The sequence below is a fragment of the Bufo bufo genome, chromosome 2 (assembly GCF_905171765.1).
Source record: "Bufo bufo chromosome 2, aBufBuf1.1, whole genome shotgun sequence".
In the NCBI taxonomy this organism is placed as follows: Eukaryota; Metazoa; Chordata; class Amphibia; order Anura; family Bufonidae; genus Bufo; species Bufo bufo.
Window position 1 is genome coordinate 644,127,348 of NC_053390.1, and position 20,004 is coordinate 644,147,351.

Genomic DNA, 20,004 nt, shown 5'->3' on the forward strand with positions numbered 1-20,004 from the left:
TCACTGAACACACTGCCCAGCGGAAGCCTCCGCCGGGCAGTTTGTTATTGTAAACAAAAGAGCCTTTGCCCTGCGCAATTTAGCGCAGCGCAAAGGAGAGCATCGGAGCATGAACTGCTCCGATGCTCAAGTCAGGGGGGCTGCCTGGGTGAAAATAAAGGTTTGTCCGGGTTCAGCTCTAAACCCAGACAACCCCTTTAATAAAAGAGTTCTAAAAAAAAAAACTGTGTGGCAGTTTTTGACCCTACCCTCAGTCACAGATGAATGACTTTGAAGATGGTCGGTCAAAGTTGTGTGCTGTAGGCCTTTCGTGGTGCTAGGGAACTACAGTCTTTCCATTCCATATTCTTGACCAACTTTAACCATTACTGAAATTCTTTCTGTTCCAGGTTCTACGTATTTCTGCTAAGACAGGAGAAGGTATTGCGGAGCTGTGGAAGATGATGGCAGAGTTCCAGAACAACATGCTTCACAGCGGGGAACTTCTAGCCAGGCGCAGGAATCAGCAGAAGGTCTGGATGTGGAGCCTTATTCAGGAAAACGTTCTCCTGCACTTTAGGAACCATCCTGCAGTTAAGCACCAGATACCTCTAATGGAGGAGCAAGTCCTCGCTGGAGTCTTGTCACCAGGCCATGCAGCAGACATGCTACTCAGAGCCTTTTCTAAAAGCAGCTGAAATATCAGATACATTCTTGTAAATAAAATGACCACATTAATTATAATTGAATGGCAAATGATGATTACCAGTGCATTCTGGAAGGCTCATAAATCTGAAAAAAATTCTAATGAACATTTTTCATGTTTTTTTTTTCTATTAACGCACAATAACTAACGTATTTTAAGTTGAAGTAAATATAAGGAGATGATTACATAATGCCTCTTATTCCAGTTCAAAACAGTTACAGTAAGGCCAGGTCTAGAAGTTGCGTCAATTTACAGTACAATGCATGTGGATGGGGTTTTTAAAATCCTATTTGCAATTAGTGGAAAAAATCTGTGGAAATATGAGCATGCTGCAGATTCATCACAAGTTTTCATTTCAGATTTCATCCTTTGCAATGCATGGGGTGAGATCCACAAGCAGTCATGCAAATTTTGTCACAGACTCTTGACAAAATCCTATCCGCAGCATAAACTAGCCGTTGCACATTGGCATGGTCAACATGAGGGTAGATCACGCCACTGCTATAGGGGCCATGATGAGAAGGGGTCCGGCACTGAACGCTTCCTGCTTCCCAATGTAGAGCATTTTCTAGCAGCTCAATGCATACAGATTTTTACTAATTCCTTTGAGTTCAATGGTAGTTGATTAAATTCATATGCACTGAGCACCCCCAAGTGATGGCTGCAGCCTGACAATTATATCAAGGGATACAAGTTAAAAATTGTGTGGATGAGAAATATTAACATATTTATATCAGTGGTTTGGTGTAAATAAACTGAAGAAAATGTTCAGACGGAGCACCATATTTATGAAGTCAGTGTGGTACTGAATGCTATCCAGAAAAGTGTTGGAGAATATCTGACCTGGCATTTTGAGTCTAAGCCAGATCCATCAACAGGGCGTGCAACCTGCTGATAAATGTGTTATACGTTGCACAAGGTAAAGATATTGGCGCACAGGTATTGACAGAGCTCTCTCTATTGCGAACATTAAAGGGGTTGTCCAATTTATTTTTATGGATGACCTATCTTCAGGATAGGTCATCAATATAAGATAAGTGGGGGTCTGCCACCCCCAGAATTAGCTGGTTGAAGAGAAGGCACATGCCATGCCAGTGCTGCCTTCCCTTCATTGTTTATCTGCTCGCAGTCACAACAGCAGCGGGGAACAGGTGTAATTACACCTATACACTTGAGTAGGAACGAGCCATCCTATTAAAGTGAATTGACTTAGGTGTAATTACAGCTGCTCACCGCTGCTGTTGTGACAGCGAGCAGATAAACAATGAAGGGAAGGCAGCGCTGGCATGGCATGTGCCTTCTCTTCAACCAGCTAATCCTGGGGGTGGCGGACCCCCACTTATCTCATATTGGTGACCTATCCTGAGGATAAATAAAAATAACTTAGACAACCCCTTTAACTTATTTGTCTGGGCTGTTGAGAAGGGGGGCATAATAAGTTTTGCTATGGGGCTGTATTATTTCTGTGCACTCCCCTGTCACAGCATCTAGTTATATTTCTTATAGTTTAGCTGAAATCCCACATCACACACCAAACCAGCAGATGAAGAGCACAAGAGTTGCATACAGAGCTGACTACTTTTCTAAATTAACATCCATTAAATATTATGTATAATCTGCAAACTGTTCAAAGGGGTGGCTTTGACAATATGATTATTTGTAATTTCAGGCAAAAGTGTACCATCTATTGGAAGTAGACACTTGAGGTGTTTATTACACAATAAAAGCACACAGAGCTATGGGTACTGGGTATTGCGGATGTGCTAGCGGCCATCTAGCAACCCATGTCCTCAGCTCTATACCCAAAATCCCGGTGACAGGTTCCCTTTAAGGGGTTGTACGGAGCATGCTCATATACTGAGCTCACTCGATATATGGCAGGTGACGGCTGTCGATGACTCCAATCCCTGTCATTTGTACCCCCAGATGCTGCTGTCAATAGTAACCATGGCATCTGTGGGGTTAGACAGAAGGAGGGGGCTCCATCTGTCATCCAGTGGGATCCTACCAATAAAATCTACAGCTCATCCTGCTAAAAACAAGCCCTCACACAGCTCAGTAGATGGAAATATAAAAAAAAGGTATGAGTTTCAGAAAATGGCAATGCAAAGAATTTTTTTTTTTCAATGTTTTTTTAAAAAAAGAAGTAAAACAATAAAAAATGCTAATTTGGCATAAGGACATTGTCATTTTTAGCACAGTAATAATATCAAAATCCTTAGTGGAATTGTTATTTTTTTTTTTTCTTTTCAGTTTCACCCCACAATTTTACCCCATTCCCCAATACAAGATATGGTAAATGAAAGGCTGCAATTACAAAATATAACTTATTATATAGCTATGTGAATGGAAAATTTTAAAAGTTATGGTTCTTGGAATGTGGGGAAGTAAAAAATGAAACCGCAAAAAGGAAACTTGGGTCCCTAAGGGGTTAATAACCAGTATGTTGTTTATTTTTATTGTAATGCCACTAGTTTCCTTTTCATGGTTGCATACCGACAGTCTCCCATTGTTCCTACCTTACTGCTGTCAGCCGTGCACAGGTAATGTTTTATCATTTTCCTTATACATGAGAGAAGACCGCATAAAGCTGGCACAGACTTTATCGGAGAGGTGAGGGCAGTCACGTATACAGGTGGAACAGAAGGGAGCCATCAAGGTACACTAGTTTGGGGAGAACTGAATTGAGTTTTTTAAGTGGAGTAGAACAGCTATGCTTGGATGCAACTACAAAATAAAAGTCTCACCTGTTGCTTTTCACACGTATGTACATAGGAGAATTCACACCCAGTGAATTAGTGGCAGGTTTACAGAGGGAGCTCATTCCACCATAAACATGCCAATCACTTCTTCTGTATTATTACACTGCCAGCACAAATGACCGTCAGAGGCAAACAGAAAGACAAATTAAATATACATATAACCACATCTTGCAAGTTATACCAGATTTGTTGGCTGCACTTTTACAAGTACAGAACAACCTGTGAAAATACAGTGAAACGGTAGCTTAAAAAATGTAAGACCTAATCAAAAGTGTGAGAGATCAGTGAGAAAGAGAGCTTGGACCCCCGCTGACCTCCGACAGAAGGACCTTGTGCCTTTTCAGACTTTCCTTGGAAATCTATTTGTCTGCAAAGATCTCCAAGCAAAAAAATAAGTTTAGGACTTAAGGGCCCTTTACACTGGCCAAGAATCCTAAAGATAATCGCTAACAAGTGTGTGGCGGTGTAAATGTACACCCGATTACCCGACGAACGAGCAAAGCGCTTGTTTATTGGATAATCCTACGTTTGTGCACACACAAAAATTGTAGTTTGCCGGCAGCAGATCGTGCTGTGTAAACAGCGAATCATTACGGGGGCGAACGATAGCATTAGTTATCGCACCTCCCCATACTCTGGAGGAGATCTCTGCATGTAAATACAGCGTTCTCCTCCAGCGAGCAGCAGATTGTCGGGAAGGAAGTGTCGTCCCATGTAAAGGGACCATTAGGGGGAGGACAAGGTGTGGACCCATAAGGGGTGCCGTGTGCCCCTTCAAGCTTTAGTAGGAAGATTATGGGAAGACGGTTCTGGCCACATGGTTGGAGATGTCAGCAAGGCTAGAGGCTGTTTGGTGAGGTTTTGTCTCAACTAGGGAGTGGGAGAGAGACAGATGGTGATTGCGGGATTAGGAGTCAGGAGGGCCCTGGTGGGATACAGGAGAGGATTTGTCAAAACTGGTGTAAAGGAAAACTGGATTAGTTGCCCATAGCAATTAATCAGATTCCACCTTTCATTTTCCAAATGAGCTCTAAAAAATGAAAGGTGGAATCTGATTGGTTGGTATGGGCAACTGAATCAGTTTTCCTTTACACCAGTTTTGATAAATTCCCCCCCCCCCCCATAGTGTGAGCTTAGTATCACACACAGCTCAGCTGTGACTGAGAAATCGCTTCAATACGTGGGAAGGGATTTCTATAAACCCATTCAGATGAATGAAAGTCACAGAAATGCTTGCAACAAATCTGCCACATGTGAATTTGCCTTAAAAAAAAGTTGCAAAACCATGGTTTTGTGACTTTTTCCATGCCATTGCAACTTTTTCATCACAGCTAGCATTTTATGCCAGAAACTGGCATAAATAATGACCGAAATCTACAGTAGCTCTGAGCTGCCATAGATTTTAGTTTGGCACATGGACTGCCCGGAGGGGCCATGTAATTTACGGTGAGGACTGCGCCAAGTCATTAATTACACACCTTCTCCAGCAGCGCTGGTCTTGATAAATCGGGGCCACGGTAGTCATTTTATTATAGCTAGCCACATAACATGTTTTCCTGTATGTTATACTACTGGACAAAGCTTTACCTCTATAGGTCTGCAAAAGAGGTACTTATTTATTACAAGACCAGTAGTAAGAAGACTATAGCAGTCTATTCCGTCCCTCATTTTCAAGCTCTGCTTCCGTATATATGTGAAAGGCGTAATAAGTAAATACAGACAATATATACATAGAACTAATAAAACCTTTACAAGAACATCGAAATCAATAAAATCTTAATTGATATGAAAAATATAATATGACTCTTGGGACCCATTATGGTGAATTTTCAGATTCTGTTTATTTTATAGCATATAGTTTTAGCATTTATAATGATACTAGCTGAAGGAACCGGCTTTGCTCGGGTATATTTAATCTATTTCATTTAATGTTTGTGCGTGTCGTTAAAAGATATCAACACTATCCATCTACGGCACCCTGCCCTAAAAACAGTGACCTCCACAGCCCCCCACCCCTTAACACTGACCCCCCCCACAGTGCCCCATCCCTTAAAATGGGACCTCCACAGCAGCCCACCCCCTTAATTTTGACCTTTATAGCAGCCTTCCCCTTTAACAGTGACTTTCACAGCATACCACCCCCTTGACAGTGACCTCCACAGGGGTCCGCTCCCTTAACAGTGGCCTTTACTGGATCGGGGGGGGGGGGGGGGGGTCCTTTTGAACAGCTCACTCTAAGACTGCAGCACTGTGCTGTCTGAGTGTAAGCTGCAGGGAGAAAGTCACCCTCCCTCCCACCCCTGCAGCTGACAGAAGTTGATTTTTACCTTCATTTTTTCAATCCCCGTTGGCTCAGGAGTGGAAAGGAGCCTGGCCTAACCGGATCAGGGGCATGGCTTAGCGGGACCTGGGGGTGGTTTTAAGTCTTTTGAGGGTGGACACATTGTGGCAGGGGGCTTGTCTGGGGTCCTTCCTGCAAGAGTGACGCCCTTCTAGGCACCTTACTGGCTCATTTGCATACCAAATAAATTGGATTTTCAGAGGATAAAAACATCTATTGCTGGAACAAAGGCACATCTTGAAATAAGGTACTAAGGCTCCATTCACACGTCCGTGGTGTGTTGCGGATCCGCAACACACCCGCCCGGCACCCCTATAGAAATGCCTATTCTTGTCCGCAAGCTGCGGACAAGAATAGGACATGGATATGTAGAGAGAATCTCTAAATCGCACATCCTCATACCTATGCTTCTGATATACAACTGTTTTCAATTATCAGCATTTCTTATGATAAAACATGGCTATACAGCGATGCTATCAATCATTTGCTGTGCACTATAAAGAGACAATTAGTATACAGTTTGATCAAAGCGCATAGGCCCACTTACCGCGACAAGGATGCCTCTTGTTTAAGTGGGAACCTACTCTAACCATGGCGCAGAGCCGTGCGGCGACCAACACGCCTCCACACCGCTCCAGCAGGCAATGGGATCCAGCAGCCGCACAGCGGCCCCACTGTACAGTGAGGCCACATGGGCCCCGGGTCCCATCACTCCACCAGCACGGCACAGAAGCAGAGACGGCCGCCGTCCAGCGCCGCATGTGAACTGGTGCAAATGGCTCACCTGTTCACAGCCTCTCAGGAACTCCAACTGAGATGTGGTAGGAATTTATAGACCCTTTGCAGACTTCTGCTAATTAAAAAGCACCTGAGCCACATGGGGAGGAGTGCTCATTCAGGGGAGGGGGGAAAAGAAGTTTATAGCATAAATTGTATGGATATGTAGAGAGAAGTCTGCAAAGGGTCTATAAATTCCTACCACATCTCAGTTGGAGTTCCTGAGAGGCTGTGAACAGGTGAGCCATTTGCACCAGTTCACATGTGGCGCTGGACGGCGGCCGTCTCTGCTTCTGTGCCGTGCTGGTGGAGTGATGGGACCCGGGGCCCATGTTGCCTCACTGTACAGTGGGGCTGCTGTGTGGCTGCTGGATCCCGTTGCCTGCTGGAGCGGTGTGGAGGCGTGGTGGTCGCCGCACGGCTCTGCGCCATGGTTAGAGTAGGTTCCCACTTAAACAAGAGGCAACCTTGTCGCGGTAAGTGGGCCTATGCGCTTTGATCAAACTGTATACTAATTGTCTCTTTATAGTGCACAGCAAATGATTGATAGCATCGCTGTATAGCCATGTTTTATCATAAGAAATGCTGATAATTGAAAACAGTTGTATATCAGAAGCATAGGTATGAGGATGTGCGATTTAGAGATTCTCTCTACATATCCATACAAGAATAGGACATGTTCTATCTTTTGCGGAGCTGCGGACCTGAAGATCGGGGTCGCGCTCCACAAATGCAGATGCTGACAGCACACTGTGTGCTGTCCGCATCCATTCTGTCCCCATAGAAAATGAATGGGTCTGCACTTTTGCGGGAACAGATGCGGACCCATTTGCGGACGTGTGAATGGAGCCTAAGTGCTATTAGGCCATGGCTTTACTTCAATAGCAATTATCCTGGTGACAGATTTCCTTTAAAGCTCTCCTACAGCAGTGAAGAAAAATGGCTGGGTTGTTATGAAAACCTGGAGTAAAACTGTTTATGTGAAGGGTGGAGGACCTGCGAGCTTCTATTGGCTGATAAGGGTCATGTGACCAAGCTTCTATTGGCTAATGCATTTTTTGGGAATATCTCAGGAACTAGAGAGCTGAGACTTGGTCTAAAACCTTTCCGGACACCTGATGTACCTGTGTGCCAAATTTCGTGATTGCAAATGCGACGGTGCGGATTCCTTTAGCGGACATACATACACAAACACATACACTCAGCTTTATATATTAGATATACTTGGGGCAGAGATGAACAATAAATGATTCATAGTTTATTATTTAACACCTTTAGGCCTCTTGCACACGGCCGTTGTTGGTCCGTTCCGTGCATTGGGGACCGCAATTTGCAATTCCCAATGCGCGGGCAATGTCCGTGCAGCAGCCGGGACGGATCAAGAGCCATTGAACTTGAATGGGTCCGTGATCCGTTAACGCCGCAAAAAAAATGAAACAAGTTCAAATTTTTTGCGGCACGGAGGCATGGACAGAAACACCACGGAAGCACTCCATAGTGCTTCCGTGGGGTTCCGATCCATGCTTCCATTCCGCATCTCCATGATTGCGGACCCATTCAAGTGAGTGGGTCTGCATCCATGATGCGGAGTGCACACGGGCCGGTGCCTGTGTATTGCGGACCTGCTGTATGCGGGCCGCAATACGGCTACGGGCACACAACGCCCGTGTGCAAGAGGCCTTAGAAATACATTTTTAGAATTTAATATAATTCTTAAGATTTCTTCAGGTAAAGGGCCCTTTATTTGAATGTACTTGTTCTGAAAAAGTATTACAAGAGTAGTCAACTAGTGGAAGATCAGAGTTCTGTAGCACCACCTGCTGGTCATATCAGGATATACACAACATTGTTATTTATGGTAAAGGAGGGCTCCAGAAAATGTATAATTAAATCATAAAAGTAAAAAAAGAAACAAAGTTCCATCTCACCGATGCAACCAAATATCCCTAGACAATAGAGAAACAAAAATTGATCCGGCACATATTAAAATCCGCTGTAGTGTATTCGTTATGGCATGTCTGATGCTCTCAGCGTCCTTAAGCTACAATTAAATTCTGACGTGGTGTTTTGGCCTACAATTGCTATCATAACACAACGTTTCTGTGTTTAAGCCCTTCAAGACCCTGCCATTTTTCACCTTAAGGACCAGTCCATTTTTGCATATCTGACATGTGTCACTTTATGTGGTGATAACTTTAAAACGCTTTGCGATAAATATGTTGGTTTTGGGTTGCAGTTTGGGCAATCATTCTCGTCATCACTGGTATAAACCTATGGGTGACCAAATAAGTATTTATATAATCTTAAAAAATAAATAAATGATTAAATATATATATATATATATATATATATATATATATATATATATATATATATAAAAACACAGTTAAATCACATTATTATGACCACCAGCTAATATCCAGAGTAACCGCCACGTGCAGCGCGGACAGCAGCTAGACGGGCTGTGATGCTTAATTGGGCTCAAGTCTGGAGAAATAGAGGCCAGGGTAGTAGTTGGAAGTCTTGGTCATGGAAGTCTATCGTATACACCAATATACGATATACCATACAGTATATAAATTACACATAGGCTACACTTACAGTAGATTTACCTACTCCATATAAATTTTATACACATTTTGTACCTAGCGCTAAAGACATCTTTGCATACACATTATATTTAGTGCTATCAAACATACAGGAGAATACAGCACCACATACCTCTTACATCCAGTGACTTCTCCTCTGATGTAGACCTTCTCTTTCCTCATCTTCTCCTTTCAGATCAGACCGCCATCATGATTTTTCACCCATCTCTCGTCTCTGCAGTCTTTGACGAAATGACATCTTGGGTTCCTATTTTTCCAATTCTGTACTTGCTGTTTTCCACAATACTATACTACAGAACCTGTACACCTGAAAATACTAGTACCACACAGATAGTGCTCCCAATACTGTGTCCACTGTGCATACTACCCAGCAGAAACAGATAAACCCCCCTGATAATACTAGTACCACACAGATAGTGCCCTTCAATAATTATTGGCACACACTGCCCTAAAATAACTGCACCCAGTATTATGTCCCTGAATTACTACTGGGGGACCATGGGGAGCATGATTACTATTATGGGCACTATGGGAGCATTATTACTTCTTGGGCACAGTGGGGACATTATCACTACTAAGTGCACTCTGGAAGAGAATTATTACTATTGGTGGGACTTTGGGGAGCACTATTACTGTGTGGGGCACACTGGCAGACTTAAAATGCTCCGTCCCCTTCCCCATAGTGCTCCCATAATGTGCTTGTATGATATGCCCCCATAGTGTTCCCCCCCCAACCCCATAGTGCTCGATAATGTGCCAGTATAAGATGCCCCCATAGTGTCCCCCATAATGAGTCAGTATAAATTTCCCTTCTTAGTGCCCCCAGTAGATGCCCCCTTAGTTTGCCAGTATAAATGACCCTACTTAGTGCCCCAGTAGATGCCCTCCATAATATGCAAGTATAAATGAGCCCAGTATATGCCCCCATAATGTGCCAGTATAAATGCGCCTTCTTAGTGCCCGCAATAGATGCCCCCCATAATCTGCCAGTATAAGATGCCCCTTCTTAGTGCCCCCATAATGTGTCAGTATAAGATTAAGACACCCCCATAGTGTCCCCCCCGGGGCGTAACTACCATAGCGGCAGACCATGCGACTGCTATGGGGCCCAGGGCAAGAGGGGGCCCAGTCTTAATTGGAATTATCTCCTCATCTACTGGAGGTGAAAACTTGGTCAGGACTCTACCGTCTAAAGCAGGCATCCTCAAACTGCGGCCCTCCAGCTGTTGTAAAACTACAACTCCCACAATGCCTTGCTGTAGGCTGATACCTGTAGGCTGTTCGGGCATGCTGGGAGTTGTAGTTTTGCAACAGCTGGAGGGCCGCAGTTTGAGGATGCCTGCTCTAAGGGAGCACATTTTAGCAAATAAGGCAGTGGAAAAATGGCCCAAGTGTTATTTAAAAGGGTTTAGGCAGAAACCCTTCTGTCCTGCGTGATGGGCCTGGTTTGATCCTTGCTATGAGGCCCTTACTTCTCTGTGTATGCCACTGTGTCCCCCATTATGTGCCAGCACACAATTCCCCTAATCAGTGTCCCCATAGTGCAGTATGCTGCCCAGCTCAGGCAGTCTATCACAGGAACAGAGAAGGGAGACGCCCTCCCTTGCCCTGCTGCAGCATTAATTTGTATCACTGTCCTGAGGACAGCCATACAGATGAATCTCCCATTGCCCTGCCGCCGCCAGAGCACTGGATTGGGACTTAGGCCTCTTTCACACTTGCGTTGTCCGGATCCGTCGTGCACTCCATTTGCCGGAAGTGCCCGCTGGATCCGTAACACCGCAAGTGTACTGAAAGCATTTGAAGACGGATCCGTCTTCAAAATGCGTTCAGTGTTACTATGGCACCCAGGACGCTATTAAAGTCCTGGTTGCCATAGTAGTAGTGGGGAGCGGGGGAGCAGTATACTTACAGTCCGTGCGGCTCCCGGGGCGCTCCAGAATGACGTCAGAGCGCCCCATGCACATGGATGACGTGATCCATGCGATCACTTCATCCATGCGCGTGGGGCGCCCTGACGTCACTCTGAAGCGCCCCGGGAGCCGCACGGACAGTAAGTATACTGCTCCCCCACTCCCCACTACACTTTACCTTGGCAACCAGGACTTTAGCGTCCTGGCAGCCATGGTAACCATTCAGAAAAAGCTAAACGTCGGATCCGGTAATGCGCCGAAACGACGTTTAGCTTAAGGCCGGATCCGTATTAATGCCTTTCAATGGGCATTAATTCCGGATCCGGCCTTGCGGCAAGTGTTCAGGATTTTTGGCTAGAGCAAAAAGCGCAGCATGCTGCGGTATTTTCTCCGGCCAAAAAACGCTCCGTCCCGGAACTGAAGACCTCCTGATGCATCCTGAACGGATTTCTCTCCATTCAGAATGCATGGGGATAATCCTGATCAGGATTCTTCCGGCATAGAGCCCCGACGACGGAACTCTATGCCGGAACACAACAACGCAAGTGTGAAAGAGCCCTTAGCCAGTAACACGGTTCTCCAATCCGGCTGTAATTTTAACAACCGGATCTGGAGAACCGGCTGAATTCCATGCCTGCTTACACACCTTTATAGCTGAAGTTCACCTCTCATATCAATGGCACATGGTGCTCCACAGTTTCCACGTTGCTTATTCTCAATGGTGCCATTTGTCCACCCACGATACACTTTAATCACAGCAGCATGGGAACTATTCACAAACTGCGCAGGTTCAGAAATACTGCCAATAATCATCCCTTTTTGTAACTCTGATAAATCGCCCCTTTTACCCATGACAGCAATGAGGGATGCAAACAGCCTACATATAATCTTGCAAAATATAGTAAAACCAGTGTAAACAAGTGGGTATGGAAATGTGCAGCGGTGCAGTTATAGGCCTATATACAGCTATATAAAAGAAGAAAGACATCATAAGTGGGTACTGTGGAGGCGTAGCATAAATGTACCTGGGGCCATGTCACTATGTCAGTGAATAAATTAATACTGCACATAAACCCTATAAATGTTATGTTAGTCTTATATAAACTTTGCACTAGTGCCGATGGGTTTCAGGCTTGCTTCCTGATGCCAGGATTTTTCTAAGATTTTCTAATAATTACTTTGTTCTTTTAGAATATTATTGCTTTCTCATTTGACATTTCTTTCTTCAGGACAGTCTGGATTCTGTGCATTAGTCATCTGAGAGATTGTTATTCCATTTTGTTCTCACTCTGCATAGTAATTGATATGTAGTGTTTGCTCGGGTACACCTTTTGATGTGAAAGCCACAGAGGAACAAGGGTCAAGTAGCGTGCAATAGGAGTGTTGCTAAGCAGCAAGGGACAACAGCACAGAGCTGCTCCGAGAGGTGAGTGTCCTAGAGACGAGGACATACAATTGTCACGTATTCTCTCTACAACTTCTCAGCCCGACAATGGCAAAGTATTCCCTATACCACAATGCCAACTTTCAGTCATTTGTTAGGTTTAACTACCCCAGTAAGCCCGCCAAAGAAAAATACGATGAGATTAGGGTCGAAGCACAGCTACAGCATATCCATGAAGGAAGAAGGAAAGAGAAAAGTGCCACAGCATATGCTGGTGACTACAGGAAGAAAGAGCTGGATGAAAACTGCCGGTCATTAATACGACCAAGCTCCCCCACCAGGATGAACAAGCCTCACCCACCAGAGTAAGGAGAGAATGTGTGTGACCTGTGGACCTAAGGCTACTTTCACTCTTGCACTTTCCTTTTCCGCTATTGAGATCTGTCATAGGATCTCAATAGCTGGGGAAAACGCTTCCGTTTTGTCCCCATTCATTGTCAATGGGGACAAAACTGAACTGAACGAATCAGAGTGCACCAGAATGCATTCTGTTCCTTTTTGTTGCGTTCCTATCGCGGACAGAATAACACTGCAAGCAGCATTTTTCTGTCCGCCATGTAGTGCGGAGCAAGACGGATCTGTCCTGACTCACAATGTAAGTTTATGGTGGTGGATCCGTTTTCTCTGACACAATAGAAAACTGATCCATCCCCCATTGACTTTCAATGGTGTTCATAATGTCTTGGTTATTTTAAAGATAATACAACCGGATTCGTTCATAACGGATGCAGGCGGTTGTATTATCAGAAAAGAAGCGTTTTTGCTGATCCATGACGGATCCAGCAAAAACTTTTGTGTGAAAGTAGCCTTAGATATACTGTATCGGGAAGTGGCCAACAGTAATCAATATTGGGTTTGTCTTAATTTGCAATACTGCCCCAACATTGCCCACTATAACCAGTTCCCAGCTAACAAGATCACTGGCTCATACTAAAGGTCTTGAAATAAAGCCTCAGTGCGATAATGTATCCCCTGAGGCTGTGCCACATCATGCTCCAGTATGCCAAAGCCTTTATAGAATCTCATATCATTGCTATAGATACTATTCATTATTAACCAGTTCAAGACCAAGCCATTACCCCACAGCAGTCCTGACCAGACGCATTTTCTTAGTACATGCGTCTTTTAAAGTCATTTTTTTTCTGTTTGCTTATGTAAATAATTTTCTACGTTTTTTAAAATTATTTTTTAGAATATATATTGTCATTTTTATATATCAGATGTGTGGTTAATGCTTATGGCTTTTTTTAATTTTAGTTAACACTTTGTGTCCCCCTTTACCACTTCCGGACCAGGCCATTTACCCCCTTCCTGAACAAGCCTAATTTTGCGAATCTGACACGTGTCATTTTATGTGGTAACTTTGGAATCCTTTTACTTATCCAAGTCATTCTGAGATTATTTTTTGTAACAAATTGGGGGAGATTTATCAAACTAGTGTAAAGTAGAACTGGCTTAGTTGCCCATAGCAACCAAACAGATTCCCCCTTTCATTTTTCACAGATTCTTTGGAAAATGAAAGGATGAATCTGATTGGTTGCTATGAGCAACTAAGCCAGTTCTACTTTACACCAGTTTGATAAATCTCCCCATTGTATGTCATGTTAATGGTAAATATGAGCCAATATGTTTTACCTTTATTTAGAACAAAAACAAAAATTTACTATTTTCTAAATTTGAATCTGCTTTTAAGACAGATAGTGATACCTCATAGAATAATTATTAACATTTCCCATATGTCTACTTTATGTTGGCGTAATTTTGGTAATGTTATTTTATTTTTTAGGATGTTAGAAGGTTTAGAATTTTAGAAGCAAATTTTAAAACTTTCAAGAAAATTTCCCAAATGAACTTTTTTAAGGACTAATTCAGTTCTGAAGTCACTTTGATAGAAACAACCCACAAATTACCCACAAATACCCCTCAGACTATTCAAAACTGATTTTAGAAAAGTTGTTAACCCTTCAGGTATTTCAAATTTTTTTTTGCAGATTTTCCATTTGAATCAATTTTTTTTCCTGTAACACATCAAGGCGTAACAGCAAAACAAACCTCAATATTTAACCCTGAAATACCCCTACAGTGGAAACCCCCAAAAAGTGACCACATTTTAGAAACTACTCCACCCAAGGAATTTTTAAGGGGTGTAGTAAGCGCTTTGACCCAACAGGCATTTCATAGAATTGATAACACTTGGCTGTGAAAATGAAAAATTACCGTATTTCAATGTCCTCTGATGAACATCTTGTATAGTATTATTCATTAGTTGAAATCAAACATGAGAAAATGTATCTAAGGATTTGTTATACACATCTCTTGCAGTCTTCCAGTCCTCTCCCTCTCTCCACATCTAGAATCAAGTCTTTAGAGGGGTTATTTGATGGGCATACTTCATAATCTAGATCAGGGATGCTCAACCTGTTTCCCTCCAGCTGTTGTAAAACGACAACTCCCACCATGCCCTGCTGTAGGCTGATAGCTGTAGACTGTCCAGGCATACTGAAAGTTGTAGTTTTGCAACAGCTGGAGGGCCGCAGGTTGGGCATCCCTGCTCTAAAGGTTTGTCTATATTGTATTCCTCCTTATGTACCACAATGTCTTACAATAAACTGGATTTTACATTAAAATGGGAAGAACTAAGAGATACTTTTCCCGTGGCGGACTGGCATGACAAATTTTTTTTTTGGCTGTATTTAGCTCAAACTGCATTAACCATGCAGAACAAAATCGTAATATTAAAGGGCATCTGTCAACAGATTTGTACCTATGACACTGGCTGACCTGTTACATGTGCATTTGGCATCTGAAGGCATCTGTTTTGCCCGCATTGCTGAGAAAAATGAGGTTTTCATATATGCAAATGAGCCTCTAGGAGCAATGGGGGTGTTGCCATTACACCTAGAGCCTCAGCTCTATCTTCAACTGCGCACACCCTCTGTACTTTGATCAACAGGGCCGGGCAGTGAAAACATCATCACACCTGGCCCTGTCAATCAAAGTGCAGAGGGCGAGGCAGCTGCAGAGCTTCTAGGTGTAACAGCAAAGCCCCCGTTGCTCCTAGAGACTCATTTACATATACTAAAACATCATGCGGTCACCTATGAACATGGGAACAACATAGATGCCTTCAGCTTCCAAGTGTACATGTAACAGGTCAGCCAGTTTCATAGGTAGAAATCTGCTGACAGATGCCCTTTAGGCCTCATGCACATGGCCGTTGTTTAGGTCCGCATCCGAGCCGCCGTTTTGGCGGCTCGGATGCGGACCCATTCACTTCAATGGGGCCACAAAAGTTGCGGACAGCACTCTGTGTGCTGTCCGCATCCGTGGCTCCGTTCCGCGGCACCGCTAAAAAAATATAACATGTCCTATTATTGTCCGCAATTTGCGGACAAGAATAGGCATTTATATTGCCGGCGCCCGTTCCGTTCCGCAAATTGCGGAAGGCAACACGAGCGGCTTCCGTTTTTTGTGGATCCGCGGTTTGCGGACCGCAAAAAACGGCATGGCCGTGTGCATGAGGCCTTAAACTCAGATGTATCTGACCCTGGTCAGACTGGCTCACATAATTCCAGGTTATGATACTCTGTTAGTGTACTTTTGGAGTGAGGGGAACCATAGCCCATATGTGGTGGTTATACTCCCTTATCCTTCCCTACTGTAAAGATGTATTTGACCTTTTATCTTGCATTTTGAAAATATGGCTTACACCCTCACCAGTGTTGGTGGTACAGTGTTTAAGCTTCACCTCAATTTTTTACAAATCTAGATTGGTAGCTGCTCATATTCTTACCACTACCCAGGAGGTCATTGTGTGAACATGAAAACCTTCTATTACACCAAATATTTTGGATGTGCATAACTTGGTCAACCGACATATGCAGCACAAACGTATTTATGCTTCCAACCTTCATCTAGGTCTAAAATTTATAAATGATTCTAGTTTGTAGTTACCTGTTGCTAGTTTGTGATTATAACGATCAGCTCCCTTTACATCTGCGTGCATTGTACTGTGGGTCCCTCTACCAGTTTTATATCCGCTGGTATGGTCATCCTGCTTTGCATATTGTCCCCACAAGCCATTTATGGGAGCTAAGTATCCATCATATCTATTATTTTGATTTTCCCCTACAATTATTTTGATCTATCACCCCCTGAAGAACCGCCGGGTGCGGGTGAAATACGTCGGTGTCTATACTTAGTTTATTTATTTCTTTTCATTAGGTGTCTATATTTATTAAGGTATACAAAAAGGTTTTGGCAGCACTACTGATCCCATTTGGGAAAATCATTAAAGATACCTTTAAAGGTGGTAGTGCACACAGATGGGGATCTTGGCCAGTGGTCCCAACGTTTAGGTAAAATACAATAATCCGCAGCACTCGCCAGTGTGGAAAATCAGAGTGGTGATTTATTCACAAATCAGCATGGTACAAGCGACGTTTCGACCTTCATAGGTCTTTCTCAAGCAGTCCTTTATATTTTTTAAGGGCTATTTTTTTTGTCTTATTGGATACAATATGTACACATTATCAATGTACATTGATGTAGGGCCATAACAGGGTCAAGCTTATACTTAGGTACGAGGACAGGGTGCCTCCACCATCAGGGGGTATCCCTGGGCAAAGGATATTCCAGGGTTCAATAGGGACAGTTCCCTTCCCCCTGACCCAGTTTCCTTTGATACCTTTAGTAATATCTACTTTATCCCTGTGAATATCTTTGTAATCCTTTTTGTTTCTTTTGTGGTTGGAGTCCCTAAAGGATCTTCCTTTAGATATTTGTTATCACTAGGGCATTATTTGCTCAGTTTCCCTTGAATATAATTAATAAAGGTAGTTTTAATAAGCACATTTTTTCTGATACATATAACTTTGTGATTATAATGACCAGATCTATAAAAGGATCACTTTACTTTTCCTGCACGGTGAACAGCAAAAAAAAAACTATGGTGGAATTGCAATTTTGCCCACTTCACTTCCCAAAAAATGGTATAAAAAAAGTAATAAAAAAAAAGTAGGGTGCATCAGGGGGGCTTCAAATGGGACATGGTGGCTAAAAACCATTCCAGCAAAATCTGCCTTCCAAAAACTATAAGCCGCTTCTTGCCTTCTGAGCCCTACCGTGTGCCCATACAGCAGTTTGTGACCATGTGGGGTGTTTCTGTAAACTGCAGAATCAGGGTAATAGATACTGAGTTTTGTTTGGCTGTTAACCCTTGATGTGTTACAGAATTTCTTTTATTAAAATGTTAAATCTGCCAAAAAAGTGAAATTTTGAAAATTCATCTCCTTTTTCCTTTAATCCTTGTGGAACACCTAACCGAAGAGTTATACTTACCTGCACTCTGCCACTCTCGTCCTCTGCACTGCCCCGACTGCCTCCATCTAGTGGTCTCTGAGCTGTTTACACCTGGTAGTGCATAAGCATAGTCACATGCACCACTCCAGCCAATGACTGTTTTTTGTGGTGATGTGGCCACAAGTAGCGTGTCAACGCTGAAGCTAATCATTGACTGGAGCTGTGTATGTGACCAGGTCTATGCACTACTAGATGTAAACAGTGCAGGGAGTGGAAGATGGAGGCAGCAGGAGCAGTGTAGAGGACTGGAGCGTTGGGGAGAAAGTCATTCAAAATCTTCTATTTCAGGGGCCATGCTGCGTAAAAAATCTTTTTTAACAGAAAAACCCGGAAAAATGGCGACATTTCCTTCCATGTTGCCTCCTATTCATAAATCAGCCCTTTCCGTCACTGCAGAGGACTGTGCAGTATTAGTGACTGACAGCTATCTCTGTATACACACTTACACAGGGAATGCTATCAATCACTGATAACACCTTACACGTGTACAGCAATCTCTGTATACACACTTACACAGAGAATGATATCAATCACTGATAACATCTCCACTATAGACAATTATCTATGTATACGCACTTACACAGAGAATGCTATCAATCACTGATAACACCTCCCCTGTGTACAGTTACCAGTGACTGACAGCTATCTCGGTATACAGACTCACACAGAAAATGCTATCACTGATCACATCGGCTCCGTGTACAACTATCAGTGACTGACAGCTATCTGTGTATACACACTTACTCAGAAAATGCTATTAATCACTGATAACACCTCCCCCATGTATGGTTATCAGTGACTGACTGCTATCTATGTATACACACTTACACAGAGAATACTATTAAATCGCTGATAACACCTCCCCGTGTACAAGTATCGGTGACTGGCAACTATCTATGTATACCCACTTACACAGCGAATACTATCAATCACTGATAACACCTTACACATGTACAGTCAGTGACTGACAGCCATTTCTGTATACACACTATTTTAGTATACAGACTTACACAGAAAATGTACAGCTGTCAGTGACCAACAGCTATCTCTGTATACTCAATTACACAGATAATAATATCAATCACTGTTAACACCTCCTCTGTGTACAGTTATCAATGACTGACAGTTATCTATGTATACACACTTACACAGAGAATGCTATCAATCACTGATAACACCTCTCCTGTGTACAGATATCAGTGACTGACAGCTATATATGTATACACAATTACACAGAGAATACTATTAATTACTGATCAAAACTCCCCCATGTACAACTAAAGTCAGACAAAGCAGAGATTTCTCTGTATAAGTTACAAGTTTTACTGAATCTTTTCCCACAAAATTATATATCAATCTGCTCAGCTCCTTCTCCTAAGGCCTCATGCACACGACCAATGTGTGTTTTGCGGTCCGCAAATTCCAGATACGCAAAACACGGATGGCGTCCGTGTGCGGAACGGCACAGACAGCCATTGATATAACGGCCTATTCTTGTCCGCAAAACGGACAAGAATAGGACAGGTTATATTTTTTGCGGACCATGGAACGGAGCAACGGATGCGGACAGCACACAGAGTGCTGTCCGCATCTTTTGTGGCCCCATTGAAGTGAATGGGTCCGCATCACAAAAACTGCAGCTCGGATGTGGACCAAAACAACGGTCGAGTGCATGAGGCCTAAGACTGTAAAAGGAGCAATCTGCCAGCTCTGGCATGGACAAGAAGATTTGGCATAGCTTTATCAGCCTACAAAGGTGCAGATGCTGGAAGCTCTGTACTTGGCCCTGACTTGAAGATTTTTTGGTAGCAGTAATAGTAGAAACATAGAATGTGTCGGCAGATAAGAACCATTTGGCCCATCCAGTCTGCCCAATATACTAAATACTATGGATAGCCCCTGGCCCTATCTTATATGAAGGATGGCCTTATGCCTATCCCATGCATGCTTAAACTCCTCCACTGTATTTGCAGCTACCACTTCTGCAGGAAGGCTATTCCATGCATCCACTACTCTCTCAGTAAAGTAATACTTCCTGATATTACTTTTAAACCTTTGCCCCTCTAATTTAAAACTATGTCCTCTTGTAGCAGTTTTTCTTCTTTTAAATAT

At 43.2% G+C, this 20,004-nt stretch overlaps 2 protein-coding genes across 3 annotated transcripts in view; both read left to right on the forward strand.

Moving 5' to 3' along the window:
- Positions 1 to 1,415, forward strand: part of MMAA (metabolism of cobalamin associated A) — a 53,423-nt gene extending 52,008 nt beyond the window's left edge. Inside the window, exon 7 of the mRNA XM_040418515.1 lies at positions 390 to 1,415. Coding sequence (XP_040274449.1) covers positions 390 to 677 — 288 coding nt within the window. The 3' untranslated portion in view covers positions 678 to 1,415. The remainder of the gene's footprint in view (positions 1 to 389) is intronic.
- Positions 1,416 to 12,531: 11,116 nt separating this feature from the next.
- Positions 12,532 to 20,004, forward strand: part of LOC120990016 — a 134,408-nt gene continuing 126,935 nt past the window's right edge. For both annotated transcript variants that reach the window (XM_040418519.1, XM_040418518.1), the window contains exon 1: positions 12,532 to 12,836. In XM_040418519.1, the coding sequence (XP_040274453.1) occupies positions 12,580 to 12,836 (257 nt within the window). In that variant the 5' untranslated portion in view covers positions 12,532 to 12,579. The remainder of the gene's footprint in view (positions 12,837 to 20,004) is intronic.